Here is a 15,528-nt window from a genome sequence, read left to right as displayed (position 1 = left end):
CTTTGCGGTTTGTTGAGTTAGTTCAGTTCACATGCCAGGCGATGCTGCATCCAGTCAGGTTGGTCTTGGTGGTGTCGCTATAAAATTCCCCTAGGATCTCCGCCTCCATGCCGAACATTTTCAGCATTGTGTCTCTGTTGAAGGCCAGTAGGATAAGGGGGCTCCATGATACTAGTGTTGATTTTGACAGCAAATTTTGAATTAGTTTTAGTCATTGTCTTTTGAATAAAATTCCATTTAGTTTTAGTCTAGTTTTAGTTGACTTCTACAGTTTATTTAATCGACTAAAAGGTATTTTGGCAGACCTTGATGGTGTCGTAATAGTTTAGTTTTAAACTTGGTTGCATGATGAAAATTCACTACATTTATTTGATTTCCTTTTTTTATAAGTATATTTATTGGTTTTGAACAAAATTAAAGACAATAAACACAACAAGAACATGATAACAAACAAGAAAAGAAAAGAAAAGAAAAACAGCTCAGGCACAACACTATTGTAAATAAAAAAGATGAAGTATACATATTACAAAGACATGGCAAGAACAATGAGCAATAATGACAATAAATGACTATCGATAGACTCCCATTAAGGAAAGAATTGAATAATACATGTAAAAAAATATGAAAAGACAACATTAAAAATGTTAGTTACTAGTTACTTTGTAGCTTTTAAAAACATGCATTTACCACATCATACATTTCGGCCGTTTGAAAATATAATATAATATAATATTTTTTATAAATAAATAAAAATCTGATTGTTAGAGCCATGCAGCTTAACGCACTTAGCAAACATGACCCCTAGTGATTCTGATGACCCCATGGCCTTTCCTTCTGTTGCCAGAGGACAGGCAAACAACATAACAAATGTGATTTTATTGTGCGTTTGTGAACATGTTGTAGGAGGGGACGATGGCTTGCCTTGTACATTGTTCTGGTTTTATTAAACTTTGTGTAATTATAAGAGGATGATGAGGGCAAGGACTAGGAGCAACAGCTGACCAAATACATTATTTTAATTCATCGCCATGTTTCACAATGACATCATTGTGTAACATGAAATCACAATTTCTGATTCTCTTCCATTAAATGTGCAGCCTTGGTAATATTGAAATGTAAAAAGAAGGCTTTCAGCTGCAATTTTTTTATTTTTGCGGCATTCATCTGCTACTTTAGGTAGGTTTGTAAGAGGTGCAAAGTGCAATTTCCGTGGAAAATGGCATTTTCTGAAAGGGTACATTTATCGGCTTCAAAGCAAAGCCGATCTCAAACTCCAAGAGACTCTGACAGCCTGGAACAAACTGAAAAGCAACTGTAAGAGTTGAAAACAAACCAAAATGCGTAGGCTGTATGCACAACCACCACACACACACACCACTAGCAATGAGATGAGAACTGATGAGTAGAAAGAAACGGCAAACGACACAGAAGCCAGGGAGGAGAAGGTATAGCATCTACAGATAGAGGTTTGCATTGCTGTTTCACACAGCCCCAATTCTTTGATTTAAAAGCTACTACTATATCTATCTACTGCGTATACATTCTCCTTAACCACTTATACCCTATGTAATTTGACCCGAGAGTCTCCCAGGACTCTATGCTAGGCCCCCTTCTGTTTTCATTCTAACACTAAATATCTTGGCCAAAGATAGCCGTTCTACAAGCTCACAATGTGTTGTTGCAGCAACACAATGTGTTGTGAGCTTTCAAATCTGATTTGACTGAGACTGAGTGAACAGGGACACTAGGATCCATGTTATGTTAAGAGAGATGCTTAAAGGGACATTTCACTGCTGGAAGAAACTGCAGTCACTCAATGTTAATAGTATTTGTAGTAGATAATAGTAGCACAATTTAAAATGTGCACCCTATGGCCAGAAAAATAATGAAGTCTGTGTGTTTGACTAGGGTTTGACTGGATTGCTGAATTCCTACAATGCCCATAATGCTTTAGTGCACTTCCCCACCTGCAAGGAAGCTTAGAGAAGGAAAGGTCATGGTCACGTGACTGGGCACTTTCATGGGAGCCAAATCTCGCACCGGAAGTTCCATGAATACATGGCAGTGAATTGAGCCAGCTGGACCAGCTCAAAAGAAACATTATTTATGAACAATTGAGACCTTTTGTCATATAATCGGTTCAGGAATATAAAAGAAGACATATCACAGGTTGTTTTCTAATCACTTGCGTTTCGATGTGCACAGAGTGCACAGTATATCATTTTATTTGATGATCTAAACAGCAGCAGGTATCGTTTCTGTCTCTGAGGTATTGTGAGATTTGGCTGCCAGACAGGAAACGGCGGACAGTCTCGCGATACTTGGCACGTTCAGAAACTTACGTGCAATGTTTCTTGTGTCCTAAACATCATTAAAATAAGCTCTGGTTGCAAAAGAGGTGAAGTGGCCCTTTAACTAATGAGGGAATGGACCCATAACAGTTATGTTTCGTTGACTGAGTGGGTGGCACTGTGTGCATATTTATCTGCCCCATTTGCCTTCATTTTGAGCCCCCCCCCCCCTCTAACACAGCCTTGTTATAAATGAATACCTTGGCCTACTCGCGGGGGCACCCAAGTTATGCCCTGGATACCCAGAAACACAGACGGATAGATAGATAGAGAAAAGAAAGTCTGAAATTCTTACACTGCTCCTATTTTGTTTCTGCCTACTAAGTGACATTTGGCTGAGAGCCAGTATTCTTACTAAAGAAAGAAAAAATAACTAATTTATTGTTACTATAATAAATTATACTACTACTTTTACTATGAGCCACTGCCAAATTTACGAGGCGTGTGGCTCCAACATAGGGGGTTCAACCCTTTGTGGGAGATGCAGGGAAAGCCGATGTATCTCCTTTTTCAGAAATAAAACATTTCCTAGTTAAAATTTGCAAATCTGCCAGGCCATCATGAACGGCTTCACCTGGAGTTCAGAGACTCCCATCCACGAACAATAATATAAAACTAACAAAAGCAATAGTGATCATCACAGTAATGAATATATCTGCACAAATTATGTTAATAATAACTGAGTTTTTACAAAATATGGCCGAGAGGACTTTTGAAGTCACCTTTTATGTAGCCTCGGTACCAGGCTTTATGTAGACTCGGTACCAGGCTTTATGTAGACTCGGTACCAGGCTTTATGTAGACTCGGTACCAGGCTTTATGTAGCGTGCACAGATAGACACTAGGGGGTGCTAGAGCAATGTGCCCTTTCGAGAAAAAAAACACATTTTTTTTTGTACAGTTACACTGTACAGTATGTGGACCATGGTAACATTGATCAATTCTTGATAAAAAGCTTCTAATATATTATTTAGGCCCCACAATCTATAAATCTCACACTATTAAGGCAACCGGCCGGTTCCACGCGCTGCACAAAGTGCCCTTTTTTTCCACTTGAGCACCTGCCCCTCTAAATGTCTGTGCACGCCACTGCTAACCTTTATGTAAAAGGAAAAGCATAAGTCATTTTGCTAATATTGATACACACAGATCACACACACATTGCATTAGTTCAGCACTCATGCTTCATGCTGCTCAACTTATGTTCTTTACCGTAAGCAGATGATAAAGGTGCTCAACCACCAATACATCAGATATCCACTACAGCCAGCAGTGTGCCAATGTCCCATTCCCTCATTCTTCTTTCCAAACAAACCCAACACAGGAGTGTATGCATTTCCATTATCTCACAGCCAGCGGTGTGCATTAATTTCATATTTACTGGATGAGTTCATTCCACATCAATTGGCTCAAGAAGTAACCAGACAGAAAGTTTCCAAGCTTTTATGCGCTCCGGGATGCACTCATGTGGTCCCGATTTACGATTTGTTTTCCTAGTGGTCAGTAAAATGTTTAATTAGTCCCCTTATTCTACTCTGTTGCCTCCATAAATCTATATTATTGAGGAATGTTAGAAGTTCACTTGCGCTTCCGCCTCGCTTCTGCATTTGAGATCTGGCATAAATTGAGCTGTCTAATTGCCCTGACGAAGAAGTCGAGTGCACTAGGAAAATCTTTTGTTAGTTCAAAGTTGGCAAGATGAACAAACGCATTTACATCAAGACAAAATATATAGTTTATTTTCGATGTAATGACTGTGTCCGGGGTCCGGCTGTGCCAGGCTTATTTCTGTAGCAGTCAGATAGCAGCTATAGTCAGGGAATATTATCAGAATAATGTCAAATCTGGGAATACATTTCTTACCAAGAATTCTCTTCACCAATGTGTTTGTAAAGGTGTCTACTAACATATCCCACATTGGTTTCTATTCAACCACCCTAGGCGAATTTTTGACAGCTGCTGAAATTTGGGGTACCATCAACAGGAGAAGGAGGGAGACCCGCCCACACTGCCACTTGCTGGTTCAAGAGCCTTTTATTTAATGTCCACAATATGCAACGTTTCGGTCCTTCGACCTTCCTCAGGCATGGCTGAGGGTGCGGGTCTCCCTCCTTCTCCTACGTGTCTGCTGCTTTGTCGCCGACGCACCTGCTTGTATTAGTAAGTCGAGTGTGCGGAAGTCTCTCCTCAAGGGTACCATCAACAACCAATATAAAGCAAAATGTTCTAAATGTCATTATGCTTTAAGTAGCATGTGACATGTCAAACTAGGTGGTTTTCATGATTCCGAGTCCATTCCAAGCATTAGTTTTGCACGAAAAACACTCCTAGGGCTTAACATGGCTATAGCCGTCATCACAAATGTGATAAGGTCAGCACATTTAGGCACATTTGGGCAAGTGGCTATGGCCAAACCAGGGGGTCTATGGTCAAACTAGGGGTTTTTCATGATTCTGAACCCATTCCAAGCATTAGTTTTGCACGAAAAACACTCCTTGGGCTAAATTCGGCCATAGCCTATGGCTGTTCTTTGCCCAAGGAGTGTTTTCCGTGCAAAACTAATGCTTGGAATGGATTCAGAATGATGAAACCCCTGTGGTTTGATATGTCACATGCTACTTAAAGCATAATGAAATCTTGAGCATTTTGCCTTATATTGGTTGTTGATGGTACCCCAACTTTCAGCAGCTGTCAACAATACGCCTAGGGTCGTTGAATAGAAACCAATGTGGGATATGCTAGTAGACACCTTTACAAACACATTGGTGAAGACAATTCTTGGTAAGAACTTTATTCACAGATTGTATTAATATCCCCTGATTACTAGTATCTTATGTAGTGTACAACATTTCTACTGAAAAGAATAGATGTTCTGTGGTGAGCGTTTGGCAAAAATAGCAGATCTACAAGCTCACAACGCATCACATTTGCAAGTGTTGCAAGTTGCAACACGTTGTGAGCTTGTACTGTAGATCAGCTATTTCTGGTGAAGAGATTTACTGCAGTATGTAGACTGTAGTGGGGGAGACGGGGAGCAGACCCAACTATAGAGCTTTGGGGGTCCCCGGTAGACTGTAGTGGGGGAGACAGGGAGCGGACCCAACTATAGAGCTTTGGGGGTCCCTGGTCAACGTTTAAGTGGTTAACATATTCCATCCCTATTTAAGTTTGGCTCTGAAATGTACATTTTAATAGATGAGTTAAAGGGAACTGGGGATTAGTTAATGAGTCCATCGTTATCCTGAATCCCGCCCAGTCCCCAAAATTGTCACATTTCCCCTAATAGCCGTGGTCTCATGTTAACCGGATTTCAAGGCCCTTTTATGTCAAGACAAGTTTAAGTTCTTAACTGCTGGCGTATTTACCTACAGTAAGTTACATAAAAGCCTATTAGAGAATGGCATTGATTTTATGTACGGCAGGGGGGCAAATACAGACCCCTGGGGGGCAAATACAGACCCCTGGGGGAACCCGGGTCAACAAAGTATATAGGGATTTGAAGTGGTTAAGTATTGCATCTAAGTACTAACGTGTGCACTTTTTGCATTAACCCATTTTGAACTGAGATCAGATTCTAAAAATGTCTTCTACATCCTGACAGTTTTCTGAAAAAGCTGTTTCTATGTCAGTGGTTCTTCGATTTTTCAAAAATAGCAGACCTACAAGCTCGTAGCGCGCCACTCGGTGGCGTGCTATGAGCTTGTAGATCTGCTATTTTTCAATAGCTAAAGCATAACATAATGCTAACACCAAAAGGGGTTCCCGCCCAAAATGGGTTAAATCCCTGCTGTGTAGACTTAGCTCTGAGCTGCAGGCAGCCTTTGGCTTGTTCATTTATATTTCATAGTATTTCAAGCAGTAGAATGAAAACGTGTTTATTTCAGTATAATTAATTAGGATATCACAGTTTATTTTTATTTTTATCGTATAGCATTTTCAATATGCAGAACACGAGCTGCATCAGGTGACTTTTTGTGTTTCCTGTCTCCATTAAATCTCTTTATTTTGACTCTCCACAGCCATGTATTCCATCATACTCCTATGCGTCTTCCTCTGGATCCCATTTGTTTATTTCTACTATGAAGAGAGGGATGATGACGGTGTCAACAGATGTTCGGTAAGACTATATGTTTTCTTCATATTGTTATTCAAGATGGAATGGCTTTGCCACACCAGGGTCATGTTTTTCCTTGCCTTTGCCTATGGGTACCTATACAATTTAAATTCATTTTTTGCGTGAAAAGACAAAATAATGGTACCCCATTATTTAACCCATTAAACCCTGGAACGCAATCAACGCAGCTGTGTCACAATAGCTTTTAACCAATTTAACCATTATTTTAAACTTTAGCTGTTAATAAATAGCAGAATACAAGCTCGTAGCACGGCACGGAGTGCCGCTGTATGAGCCTGTAGATCTGCTATTTTTTGAATTTTTTTAAAAATTTGCAAATCTTTGAATATTCATTCTTTCGCAGCAAATATTTTTAACTCAAATATTTGCTTCTGGGGGATCCCTGGAACAACATATTTTCAGATGGGGGTCCACGGCCAAATACTGATCATTCTGGGGGTCCTTGACATGAAAACGTTGAACCTGAACAGCAATGTTATTTTTTTTCTTTACCCATTTGGTATAATTTAATCATGAGGGACAAAGGAGACGTGGGTGATGAGGAGAAATCTACAGTAGGATTATAAGGTGTTTTGCCAGGTTTAGTAACATCTGTCTTACTTAGGGCCCTTGAGGAGAAATGTTGAAATGCTGCCTAGTTCATTACACCTGCATAATGTCTAATCCATATGGAATATATTGATACAGCCATATGCAGCACTGCTCTATTACGGAATGTTACACAATCCAAATGCAATTTAGAGGCCTACAGAATTTGCTCTGTTTGCAACCCTTTCACCGACAAACCTTACAGGTAGTGCTGGTATATTTTCATTTTTCACACACCAAAAAAAAAGTAACAATGGCTGAAGAATAATAATAAAACAAGGTCAGTAATGACATTTTTGTGAAACTTTTTTTCCGAAACAAAAAAGGAGAAAAATCTCAAAAACCTTGTACCGTTGTATCCTTATTGCTGATATTTCAAATGCCAGTCTTCAGAGGGGCCTCTATAGTGGAAGATGTAGCGATTATCCCATTTAGGCCTGAGATCAGATTCTAAAAATGTCTTCTACATCCTGACAGTTTTCTGAAAAAGCTATGTTTCTATGTCAGTCGTTCTTCGATTTTTCAAAAATAGCAGACCTACAAGCTCGTAGCGCGCCACTTGGTGGCGCGCTATGAGCTTGTAGATCTGCTATTTTTCAATAGCTAAAACATAACATAATGCTAACACCAAAAGGGGTTCCCGCCCATAATAGGTTAAATGCCGAGGTTTTTTTTCCCCCTTGCCGTGTGTTAGTTTTGAGCTGACAGAAGCACTTTCTCTCCAAGGCAGAGAATTCTTTTGAATCAGTCAATTCAAAGCACTGTGAATAGCAGTGGGAACGAGAAGCTATCTCTGCCCTGTCAAAGTCACTCTAAAAACTACAGCTCTACCCCCTTTGTCCTTCACTAAAATGGAATGCCTATCCTTCGCTCACACAATGAGTAATTACGTTTGACTTGGGTGGTGGTTTGCCACGGTTTAATTTCTTCTTTCATTACAGCAGGTGAGAAATGCTCTGAAGTATACCGTTGGGTTTGTCTTCGTCTGTGCGGTGCTGCTGTTGATTGGGTAAGTGAGACATCAACGAAGGAATTACCCCGGGGTGCAAGAGTTAATCAATCTTTGAATCTAGTCGATTTAGGTATAGGCCCGTGTCATTATAGGTGATTTCAAAAACATAAAAAGGTAGTGAAAATAGCTGATGTACAAGCTCACAACGCATCGTACCACGATTCGTTCTCAGCTTGTAGATCTGTTATTTTCACTATTTTTGCATTGCCACTGTTGTCAGACAAAGACAAACTATGGCTTGAGGGGTTAATAGTTTTGTTAAGACATAAATAAATATAATATTTAAAAAAAAAAACACCCTTCTCGATTATTTGATTAATCAAAAAATGGTGGCACTCGACACAAAAGTATCATCAGGGAACTAACAAACATAATTGATTTTATCTTCATCTTAATGTAAGCATTTTAGTTTCCTCTCCAATCTGAAACGACTCATCCAGAAAATTGGAACATAGGCTGTGACAAACTAAACTTCCTGGGTTGTGTTTTTATTTATTTATTTACTTATTATTTGTTTAACTGTATTGACCATACAGATGTGTGTACGTCCAGCATGACGTCTAAATCTATAGTGATGCTGCATCGTCTCTCATCCATGTCCCGTTCATCTGCCAGTTTATAGTGTTTGTGTTCAACAGCACCCGCACAACATAAACATAATGGATTTCTATTGCAGCCGTGACGGCAACATGCTCGGAGGTCAGGTTATACAGTTTAATGTGTGCTCTCAACCATTAAACGTAGGCGGTGGGATGCCTGCTTGCTGAAAGCGCAGGACACATGCCTATATGCGTAACGCGTTCAGTTCACAGGTTGAAGTTGGAACATTGGCACTCTACAGACAAGTAATTTAGTGTGTGTGTGTGTTTCTTTTTTACCTTGTGGACTGGACCTATTGTATCTTTGTTCTGGGGGGAATTGTGCCCTTGATCCCTTGATTTTCAGTAACATGATAGCTTTTATCCTGCGCTGCTTCCTTTATACCTGGAGACAAAAGAGTGCCGGGCTATATCTTGACTGCTGATTCAATGTGCTTGCTTGGTGGTATATAGAGCTTTTGTGTGCACTCTTCTACCTGGCAAGACAAGGCCTATAAAACTCTTTAAAGCAATGTTTGGTACTTTGGTAGAAATCGAAAGAGAAAAATCCACTCACCAAAGGGCTCTCTTTAAAAGGATCTATTAGAGTGACATTTCGAGCAACAAGGCTGAAAGTTATTTCAGTTATACACAGACAATTGCCATGTTTTTGTCCCATTTCAAATTGCAAAGCAAATTGCAAACAATGGATCTCATATTTAACACATTATAATAGGCATATTCATTTCCGCAGGCCACATACATACAGCATACAAAAGGTGCATAAATAAAATGACACTTTATACAGCTGTAGTCACAGTAGTACTCAAACTGGACTCATTCTCATTTATTAGAGGTCTCTGTCTATAGTATTTATCAAAACATGTCTCAAAATTCCACTTGTGTAGCACACTATAAAAAATGCAAACAAAGACGTTTCTGTCGGTGTGTCTGTATTATATAGCAGATTTGTTACGTACTGATTTTGGTGACCACATTGCTCTGGTGACTCCTTTGCCACCATTAGGCCAAAATGTCCACTTGCACAAAATGTTATTCTCAAATAAATGACTGGCTGACTGATTTAGAATTCAGACAGGATGGACTGTAGGGATTTTGGTGACCCCATGGCCTTCTCTCTTTAGAGCCACCGTTAGGCTGCACCTTCCACTTGCACACAAGCTCTCTCAGAATGCAATGGGCAGATTGAAGTGAAACTTTCTGAGCATAATATCCTTGCTCCTTGGAAGACCAATCCTAATATTTGAGCGATCGGATCCCACTGTCCTTTAAGCACCACCATCAGGTCAACATATCAACATCGCACACAAGATATCACATTATCTATGAGGCATATCCCAGGATGTTTTTTTAATGTCTTCACATCTCGACCAGAGCTAACGCCATGGTAGCAGCCGAGCTACAGTAGTCGCTGAGGGCGCCGCTAGCGCCACGCTGGCTAAATACCCCGAAGCCCTGGTGTTCATCGTGTGTGACAGCTGCAGACTCTAGGGTGTTCTGTGGCTGCCCTCTTTCTCCTTTCATGAACCTGCACCCCCCCCCAATCCAATCACACAGGAGGATGATGATCTGCAGCTGCCGGGCAGGTGCAGGCCTGGCATGGCACCAGGGCCAGATGGCATCCCAGTTAAGGTGCTGAAGTTTAGTTCCATGGAGGTCTCTCATGTCCTAGTATATCAGTCCTACAGGACAAACACACTATTGACCCACCACATTCATTAAATAATCATGAAAAAAAGAAAAAAGCACCTTACGCACTTAACACCTTCCTGCCAGCCGTCGGACCACAGATGGCTCACCGGTTTGCCTACAGGGCCAAACGAGGGCCAACATCTGGAATCACCAGGCAACATCACTATAGTCTTCTTAGTTGACTTTGTTGACTGTCGACATTCAAAACACCTTCACTCCTCCTCCACTAGACCAGTGATTCTCAAAGTGGAGACCAGGGAGGGACCCTCAGGGGGGGTCAAAATACACCCTTACAGGTCTGTAACTCGGAGTTACGGGATCAGCACGTAATTCCGAAGGAGCACAGACAATAGGTCTCATCACCAACACTGAAGCTGCTCAGTGATTGATTGAATTCTTTATTAGACAGAAATGCAAACAGTCAAACACTTGGTCTAAAATGTATGTAATTCAATGCATGAACATGACATGAAAAATAACAATTCAATATCACAAAATCTGAAGCACTATGTACAGAAGAAGAAAAAATAAGGGGTGGGGGGGGATCACCGGTCTAAGGCACAAGTGATCATTTCCTCTCCCTTTGACCTACTCAGGAATCAGGATGGGGTTGTGTCCTCAGTTCCTTCTCAGTCTACACTCATACAGAAATAACTACCAGCCCCTCAACCATGTGCACGCAGTACGCACCCACCCACACACGCACGCACGCGCACACGTGCACACGCACACGTGCACACGCACACACCACATGAAACTGCTATTCTTGGACTACACAATGACCATAACTCTGTTACTGCCTTTCAGATCTCCATTTCTCACGTCTCACGGTGCAGTGATAATGACCACTTGCAGCAGAACGTGGAATAAACAAAATAACAACTGGTCATTAGCACATCAAACACACAAATAACACTGGACGCATTTCAAGATAACAAGATTCAGGATTGTTTATTTGCCACTCACTACCGCAAAACGTTGGTGTGGCTCGCTCAGAGACTGCTAACAATACAGTTAAAATATCACAACAAGATAATGATATTACTGAGTGGACATAATGAAAATAAAAATATATAAAAGCTTATAAAGGTGGGAATAGTGCGGGTTAACCAAGCCCCCAGGGAGGCTCTCCAATGTTGAAGCACTCGGCCCTAGTGGTTAGAGCGTGAACTGCAGGCGTACCCGTTGATTTATGACAAGGAAACCCTGTGCAGCTGCGGTTTAACATTCAGCGCTCGGTTGCACTTCCACATTTGACCACCAAAATTTGGTGCTGGGGGCACAGTGGCACAGTTGGTAGTGCTGTCGCCTCACAGCTAGAAGGTCCTGGGTTCGATTCCCGCTCGGGACACTGGGTGCTGGCAGCGTGTTTCCTCCTCCGCGTCATCAGTGTCCATACCTGAGGCGGGGTTTGCGAAAGGGCCTTTCTGTGTGGAGTTTGCATGTTCTCCCCGTGTCCCCTAGGGTAGGTACCCTCACAAAAAACATGCAGTAATCCTGGTCTCTAAACTGCCTCTCCCTGGCCAGCCGGGGCACCTGATGGAGGGGAAAGGAACTGGTTGGAATAACGTGTTCCTTCCACGCGCTACGTCCAACCAGGGAAACTCTCCCCTGTCAGATGCAAAGGAGCAACTTGGACACTCAAGCATGAAGGAAGCATGAGTTCAAGTCCCCCCCCCCCCCCCCCCCCCCCCCCCCTCTCTCTCTCTCATTAGCAGGCAACAGTGCAGCACTATCTCTCTCTCTCTGTTTCTGGCACGACAGCGCCTCTACTGGTACTCATGAGTCACACACAAACATAGGTTAACACATAGTCACACACATAGGTTAACACAGACATTGCTGTTCCTTGGAGTGGTTGCACCACTCAAAAATAAAAATAAAATAAAAGCTACAAAAAAAATACATAAAAAAAAAAGAAAGACGGTTATGTCTTGAGCCTTGAGCTTTGAGACGACGTGGGCACTTGCCAGTCTGCGTCGGCACAAACAGTCCATCGCTGGATGTGAACACTTGCCAGTCTGCGTCGGCACAAACAGTCCATCGCTGGGTGTGAAGTTGCCTCCCCACTTCCGTTCTGTCTTCACAGTCGTGCAAATGTATCCTAATAGAAAACAAAATCATCTATGCAAAAACACAAGTGTAAAGATATATTTTCGTGAAGGGAAATGCCAGATTCCTCGCTTGGATTTCAGGAGGTGTAGTTCCAGACTCCAGGCCGACCGCACCACCTCTCACCAGGCCTCCTGGGAGGAGCTAGTCCCGTACCAGACTGATTGACCCTGTCAGGATGCTCTGACAATTAAAACATCTTGGATTCACTGTGGAGAGAATTAGTTTTGGATCAAAACATCACTTCTTATTCTTAAACAATCGCAGAAAAGATTCCATGTGTTCTGCAAACTCAGAGTCTCAGAGAGTCCATTGCACGACCCCACCTCCTGGTTATGGCTATATAAAAGAACAATTCAACCCATCCTCTTGTACCATTTTCCCTCCTCCTTTAACACTGCAATCTTCCAACAAAAACAAACTTAACGGCATCACACATGCTGCCTCTGAAATGACCTCCGTCCCTGCCTACATCCAAACTCTGAATGACATGAATGACGGAGCCATCACAAGCTAAATACGACACTGATCACCCCCTCAATCATCACTTCACATTACTGCCATCTGGGCGGAGATACAGGAACTGTATGAAAATGGAGGAGAGCTCGTTTTTGTCCTCTCCTGCCATTGCAGCCTTGGAAACTGACAATATTGTGTGCTGGGAATTGGATGTATGAATGTATCTATGTGTTATCTTTAAATGTATGCTGCCGTGTTTATATCAGTGGGTTTAGAACATATACCCCCCACTCTGGGACAATGGAGTCTATATCTGATATTAATCTTCTTTAAGGTGCCTTATACGGTCATGTTTTACTCAGAGGATGCCAACTTAGTCCTTCTTTTACATTAGTTTAATTTAAAGGTGGTATAGACAAGTTTCCAGTGTTTGTACACAAAGTGCGTGAGTGTTTCCAAACAAATGCAAATCTAGCTCCACCCCCCCCCCCCCCCCCCCCTCATTCTATTGGCTGAGCCAGGTCACTTCAGGCTATGGGATTGTTGTTGCTGCTGGGAGGGACGCTATGGATATTGCGCTCGTATGGCTAAATATGACATTAAAAAATTATGAATTTCTATCGATATCTTAGTTACAACAATGACATTGAGTTGACATGATTTTTTAAGGGTAACTGTAGCATAATCGCAATATCACACGACTGACACGACGAGTCCCTCAAATGAGGAAGTAGCGGAGGAGGAGACTCACTGGCTCTCAATTCAATTCTCTTTTATTTGTAATCGTGCATATAAAACATATTGCCCCTCAAATGCCCCAGCCACTACAGCATCGTTCATGTGAACTACTCTGTCCACGGTTATTCATTGCAATGAAGAAAAATCGCCATGATGATCCGCGACGGCTAGCCTGTCACCGCTGGCGAACACGGGTTGAATGCACGCTTCAAGCCGGCCGGCAGGCAGTCGCCGCGGTGGTCGTGGCTGGTGAAATGATACTATTACTCACTTCCACTTCCACCATTTCAACAAATAAGCACATACAACCCACTCCACATGAACGATATTGATGTAGGCCTAACCAGGAGATTTTATTGGGGTCCGAGTCGTTCTGTAACTATAAGGATCCTCCGAGTTCTGAGGGGTGCTTGCTGCTGGTGTTGTTCACTAGTTTCACACCACCCAACCATGCACTATACATAGCGATTCTCATAATTTCAATAGGCTTACATATTAAATCCTAAACATACTATTTCACATGAACAATGTTAGTGAAACTAAGATATGGGGATAATATTATACATTGCAATTGAAATCGCATCGCGTTTTCATTATAATACTGCTGGGTTGAACACACCGTCACAGCCTTGCGCTGCAATTGGCTAAAAGTTTAAATCCCCTCCGACGTCCCGTATAGTAAACTGTAGTGGATATAAACAGTGCATTCAGCCACAGGGGGACAAAGGGGGAGTGTGCTGTTGCAGGAGAACACCTCAGCATCATAATATAGGGAAAGATAGAGGGGGAAAAGGCCAACAAAATACATTTATATATATTTTAAATTTTGGCTGAAAACTATATCACCTTTAAACATACTGTACTTCTGCATTCCAACATGCTTTTACATAATGGGAGGATGTCTTTACTTTACTTTTTTTGTTTATTTAGACGACACATATTAATGATGAACATACTAATAATACATACTGGTAATTTATATGTACCAAATGGCAAATATGCCCACTCAAAACGCATAAAAAACAAACAGGCAGTGGAGTACATTACACAGGGAAATACAATACAATTATACATAAATGCAAGAACAGAGGTACAAAATAGGTGCAAAGTATATCTATTTAAGGCTAAGACTAAAACAATTTGTACTTGGCTTGTATAGTGTTGCACTTTTTAAGTTTGCTTAATTGTTTATGGAATTGGATGGCACTGTGAACACCCAAATAAAGGCTATTTTCACATTAGCCCAAATCCAATATTTGGACAAATCGAATTTGTCGAATCGAACGAATGGAAACAGATTTATTTGTTAATCAGATCTGAACTACATTCCCAGGTGGTTTGAAATGTGATTCAAATGATTTCTAAAGATGCCCTCAGTCTGTACACTTAGGCACTGAAGTCAGATTTATACTTTTATTTTTAAGCTCACAACACTTAAAGTATGTCATTTCATGTTTACCACAGCAAAATGCAGATGGATAGAAGGTGTTTGAATACCCAATCTGATCACTTGCAAATGACAGTAAAGAACAAATCAGATTAGCATGCAGTCTGAATAAAGCTTCAGTTTATTTATTTAAGCAAATTGGTTTGGCCGTCTTTCATTACCATGCTCTTGAACTCCACACACACACACACACACACACACACACACACACACACACACACACACACACACACACACACACACGTCTGGACAGACCTAGAGGACATTGATCACATTACAATGTATTCATTAATCATGAATCAATCATGAATCAATCACTCTGTTTGAAAGACGTGTGTTGATGAATGTTTTGTTTGTCTGAAATAAATAAATGGCCAACATCACTTTGTTTGATG

General features: G+C 41.3%; 1 protein-coding gene across 2 annotated transcripts in view; it reads left to right on the top strand.

Moving 5' to 3' along the window:
• The window catches only part of lmbrd1 (LMBR1 domain containing 1), a 125,067-nt gene that overhangs the window by 28,283 nt on the left and 81,256 nt on the right, over nt 1-15,528 (top strand). For both annotated transcript variants that reach the window (XR_013790897.1, XM_079511556.1), the window contains exons 4-5: nt 6,371-6,468; nt 8,016-8,083. Coding sequence is in view for 1 of the 2 variants with exons in the window: in XM_079511556.1 (XP_079367682.1) it covers nt 6,371-6,468; nt 8,016-8,083 (166 nt within the window). In the remaining variant the exon portion in view is untranslated. The remainder of the gene's footprint in view (nt 1-6,370; nt 6,469-8,015; nt 8,084-15,528) is intronic.

The sequence above is a fragment of the Electrona antarctica genome (assembly GCF_951216825.1).
Source record: "Electrona antarctica genome assembly, chromosome: 10".
Classification (NCBI taxonomy): Eukaryota; Metazoa; Chordata; class Actinopteri; order Myctophiformes; family Myctophidae; genus Electrona; species Electrona antarctica.
Note: the sequence above shows the minus strand (reverse complement) of the source record. Positions and strands in the feature narration are given on the sequence as shown.